The 4,947-nt window shown below is 40.5% G+C and overlaps 1 protein-coding gene across 1 annotated transcript in view; it reads left to right on the plus strand.

Annotated features, from left to right (window-relative positions):
• flt4 (fms related receptor tyrosine kinase 4) overlaps positions 1 to 3,846 on the plus strand; it is a 64,623-nt gene extending 60,777 nt beyond the window's left edge. Inside the window, exons 24-30 of the mRNA XM_047353251.1 lie at positions 73 to 184; positions 325 to 424; positions 642 to 747; positions 865 to 989; positions 2,095 to 2,215; positions 2,392 to 2,477; positions 3,302 to 3,846. Coding sequence (XP_047209207.1) covers positions 73 to 184; positions 325 to 424; positions 642 to 747; positions 865 to 989; positions 2,095 to 2,215; positions 2,392 to 2,477; positions 3,302 to 3,515 — 864 coding nt within the window. The 3' untranslated portion in view covers positions 3,516 to 3,846. The remainder of the gene's footprint in view (positions 1 to 72; positions 185 to 324; positions 425 to 641; positions 748 to 864; positions 990 to 2,094; positions 2,216 to 2,391; positions 2,478 to 3,301) is intronic.
• The last annotated feature ends 1,101 nt before the right edge of the window (positions 3,847 to 4,947 follow it).

A 4,947-nucleotide genomic window follows, 5' to 3' on the forward strand; every position in this document is an offset into this window, starting at 1 on the left:
CCCACCCACGTTCTGATTACATTTGAGTGTTTATGCTTCTGTCATGGTTCATCTGATTTGATGATCTCGCAGGCTCGTCTGCCTCTGAAGTGGATGGCTCCAGAAAGTATCTTTGACAAAGTGTACACCAGCCAGAGTGATGTGTGGTCCTTTGGAGTCCTGCTCTGGGAGATCTTTTCACTCGGTAATCTCAGAATCAGACCACACTCGAGGTCTGTCGTTTGTATTCACATCAAAAGAAAAGCAAACTCCTGCAGGAGTGGGCTTGTTTTCCTTCTTCTGACATGTTCATCCATTTGTCGCCCTACCATTGTCTGCACGCAGGTGCATCTCCGTACCCAGGAGTGCAGATTGATGAAGATTTCTGCAAACGGTTGAAAGATGGCGTCAGAATGAGGGCACCAGAGACAGCCTCACCTGAAATGTAAATATTTCTTCCTTATATAGAGGAGAAATTGGCTTTCTTTTCCTGTCAAGAAGGATTTATGAATCTAAATCCCTCTAATTTATCAAGCCAGTTTCAGGTGCCAAGTGTCATTCAGCTAACAGCCACACTGAGGAAATCAATCAGGATCAAGTTTATGTAGCTCAATTAGAACGTCATGTACTGTTGTTGTGACTGTGATGCCCTCTGCTGGCAGATATGGCATCATGCTGGCCTGCTGGCAGGGCGAGCCCAAAGAGAGACCGATGTTTCCTGCTCTGGTTCAGATCCTGGGAGACCTGCTGCAGGACAACGGTCTACCTGTAAGTTCCCCTGTAGCTGCAACAGCCACAGAATGTTTATTTGCCTTGATCAACAGGGCTGCGGTTATTATGATACGTAGAGTTTCTCCGTGTTGAAGTTCCTCTCCTTCCTCTCAGGATGGGAAGGATTACATCCCCCTAAACCACTCGCAGAACTCAGAAGATGACGGTTTCTCACAGACTTCATCTCGTCCTGCATCAGAGGAGGAACTGAGACTGACTTGCAACACTCTGCCCACAAGGTGCTCATACCACCTTTTCTTGTCTTTTGGGATACCATAAATATCAAACAAGCAGGGTCGCGAAAAAGCTTCAAATTTAACTGGATATTTATTTATTCTGAGTATTATTATTATTATTTGCACAAGTAAATCTTATTGAGACATGGGGTCCCATTTTTAAAGGTTTAAAATGTTTTAAACAAAGATACAAGAGTTTTAAATACAAAATGGGATCTACTAGCTATAAAACATTAAAAACAGGAACAACAATCCAGTGATGCTTTGACAACTGTCGTCAATGCCAGGGACAAAAATCCAACAAAAAACGCAAGAGTGATTTAAAAAAGAGCCCCCCTGCTATTTAAAAAACTAGTACTGGCTGATTATTTTTATACCATCAAACTGATGGCCTACAATTATTTTATTAAATGTTAAACTATCTCATCAACATCAAATAATATCAGCCGATGTAGTTCTTTTACACACGCAGTAAGACAATTATCAGTTTACAATACCCTCAATGGGGAAAAATAACCTTTACTTTAAAAATATTAAAGGTCACATTATGACAGTTCTCAGTTTTCATGCAAAGCCCAAAAGATCTTTATTTAAAGTGTTTTTCTATTCCAAAGAATTCAAGGTGTAAGCAGGGTTCCCACAGGCTTTAGATATAACCAAGCCCCCGGCACCATAGATGCTCCACCGTGCTTAATAGTGGGGATGAGCAACTTCTCCAAATATGTATCCTGTGTTTTACACCCAACCCACCTTAAGTGTGTATTACCAAATACATGTAGCTAGGTTTCACCTGACCAAAACCCACCATTCTAGTTAAATTTTGAAGTGCATAACAACTTGCAACATGCACCTGATTCGCCACTTTGTTAAAGAAACAATTCTTAAACCTTCAAAAAGGTGGCAGCAAAACAACATTAAATCTTGGCATTTTGTTGAATTAACTGAATTTCTGTATAAAAATAACCATAACTACTAGGAGAGGTCTTGCAGAATACATTAATCAGTGAAACCTCCTGTTAGGCCTCAAGCATGAACTGTTTTTGTCTTGTTTGGACTATCAGTGTGTCAAGGCTCGTATCTCAGAAGCTCTTCTTCCAATCCTGATCAGGTATTATAACTGCGTGCCCTTTGCCGGATGCGTGTTTGTTGGGCCCTCTAAAATATGTCAGCCCAGAGTGAAGACATTTGAGGATTTGCCCCTTGGGATGCATTCACAGAAACATCCACAAGTAAGCACTCTTTTTTTCTGTTTTTATTTGCTGAAACCAGCTAATGACATTTTTTATTTCTGAATAACTTTGGTCTGTGGGATTTTTCTCTCTCGGATAATTACCACAAAGAGCTACTGACGTGGCAGCACGAAAACTACTTAATTTACATGTTGCCAAACTGTGTCCCCTACCAGGATAACCAGACCGACAGTGGAATGGTTCTGGCCTCTGAAGAATTTGAGAGAATCGAGCACAACCACCGCGGCGCCGTGTTAAAAAGGTTCGTCATGTAAAAACTATGCTCAACATCAATGAAAACAGAAAGTGACACATAAGGGCTGATACATTCCCATTGCTCACCCAAATGACACCATTTCACAGCAATGAGCAAACAAATGATTCTCCATGTGTTTCAGTCAACATGAGAAAACAATCTTTCTTGGATGGAAGATGTGGAGGAGTCACGCTGTTTTGTGTGTAGCGAAACCAGCTTTGCAGAGGAAATATGCATGAGAGGACTCTCAATCTGCATGTGGAAGCAGACAACAGTATGACTCATTTAGTCTCAAGGCCCCATTTTTAGTCATGTTTTGAGAAGTGCTTTCAGAAAATGTTTGAGAAATGACGTTCACTACAAGTAGAAATTAGGAATAATTTATTCAGCAACTGTGATAAGTGTAGAAAAAGATCTTAAAGACAGGTCCAAGCTATACGTACTAAAACAGATTACTGTAAATGTACAGATGATGTACTTAGTTTTACCAAACCTCTCCCTAAAGGCCACGTTCCTACCTACATTTACTCAGATTTAGTTGTGGATGTACAGTTCCTTGCAAAGGTTTCTTACACCTCTTTTCAGAGCCACATACTTCAATGTATTGGGATGCTATGTGACGCACCGGCACAAAGTAATGCATGATTGGGAAGTGGAAAGAAAATAATGGTTTCAAAACCTTTTCTTTTTACAAATAAAAACGGAAGAGTGCAGCTTGTACTTCGCTAGCCTCATAGCATAACTGGCTAAGTCATATTTAAAGGGTTTTTCAGCAGCCTCCAGTTCCCGGAGTTCTATTAATGACTGAGCGCTGACCATTCTCTCCTCAGTCGTATGAGCAGCACCAGCAGCACAGAGCCCCTGACAGCATCCCACTGTTCCCTGGGTCAGAACACCGGCAGCTCAGGACACCGTCCCAACTTCTTCAGCCAGCTGACAGGACAGACCTTCTACAACAACGAGTATGGCCACCTGTCTGAGGAGGGCTTCTGTGACTTCTACTCATCGCCAGGGACCCCTTCCCTGGCCTCGTCAAATGTGTAATCTTACCAAAGATGATGACTGAAGGGCAGATTTGTTGGAAGTCTGAGGGAGGAATGTGAAATTATAGTAACATCTCGTTATCAACGTGAATGAAGACCTTCCGAGCAGAGCTGGCTTTTACTCATCTCACCGTTCCTCCTCAGCAAATGGACTTATTGATAAGTGCCTGAAGTTTCTTTAACCAGCCACTGGGTGGCAGTATTATGTCAAAAATGATCTCTAATGATTTCTATACATACATTTATATTTTTATCTTTTTACGTACAGTTTTCTAACCTAACTTTTACACATTATGACTCATTTAGGAAGAAATAAAGACAATTTATCCTTTTTTTGTCTCAATGTGACATTAAAATTTGGAACTGCTAATTCTATTTAGTGCAAGGTTTTATGAGCCATGTTCATAAATTGGACTTGTGCAATAGCATAAAATTATTCTATATATGTCAATTGATGGAGGTGGACACATTTGGCTACACGCCACTGGTAACAAGCGAAGTGATGAAGGTAAACAGAGGGATGTAGGACGACTGAAGGAGTGAGTCACACTGAGCACCTCTTATCAGAGGTGGACGTAAGCATGATGATAGCTGTGAAGGCTTAAAGCCGCCTTACAGCCTCGTATTACCCAGTGATGAGCTGCAGGGTGTTGGCAGAGGCTGCCAGTGAAATAAAAATTACTGGTGTCTGCGTGTAAAGTCCACCTCTGAATCATTTTTACGCGTTTAAAGAAGAAAAAGTATATTAAGAGGTTCCATTTTCAGTTTCTATGAATTGTTGGTTAAACATAAAGTCTCTATGAAAATAAAAACCCAAACTATTTTACACTACAGCAATCTTTCAGTGTGTACAGGTAAAGCTCAGTAAATCAGAATACCCTCCAAAAGTAAAGTTATTTCAGTAATTCAGATAAAAAAGGGAACAATTTAGTATAGACTCCTCACAACATGATTCTTTTGATTACAGTAAATTCAGTTCAAATTCAGTTTCTCAAAATTATACAACCTAAAACCAGTTAAACAGGATTTTTAATGCATTGGCCTACTTCATCATTGTGACATGGCAGAGAGGCGATCTGCCCCCAGCTCTGCTGAGGTCTTAAGGAAGCCCAGGTTGCTCTATTAAGATTCCTTCAGCCTGTTTGCATTATTGGGTCTGGTGTCTCTATAAAGCTTGTGCTTCTTCTCCTTAACCCAGGTAAGATGCTTCTGAATTTGCCTCTGGTTTAGGATTGGCTTAACCCAAGAAAAGTGACATTTTAAACTGAACTTTGGGTGTGCAGTTTCTATAACAAATGTTTAAAACCTTTCACCGTTTTCAATGATCATCCAATTCACTGAGGACTGACTTAGCAACTGTCAGCAATCAAATTTTCAGGTAAGGATCATTGTAAATGACAAGATAAATGGGAAAACAAACAGAACCTTAAGAG

This window comes from Girardinichthys multiradiatus, chromosome 23 (assembly GCF_021462225.1).
Source record: "Girardinichthys multiradiatus isolate DD_20200921_A chromosome 23, DD_fGirMul_XY1, whole genome shotgun sequence".
In the NCBI taxonomy this organism is placed as follows: Eukaryota; Metazoa; Chordata; class Actinopteri; order Cyprinodontiformes; family Goodeidae; genus Girardinichthys; species Girardinichthys multiradiatus.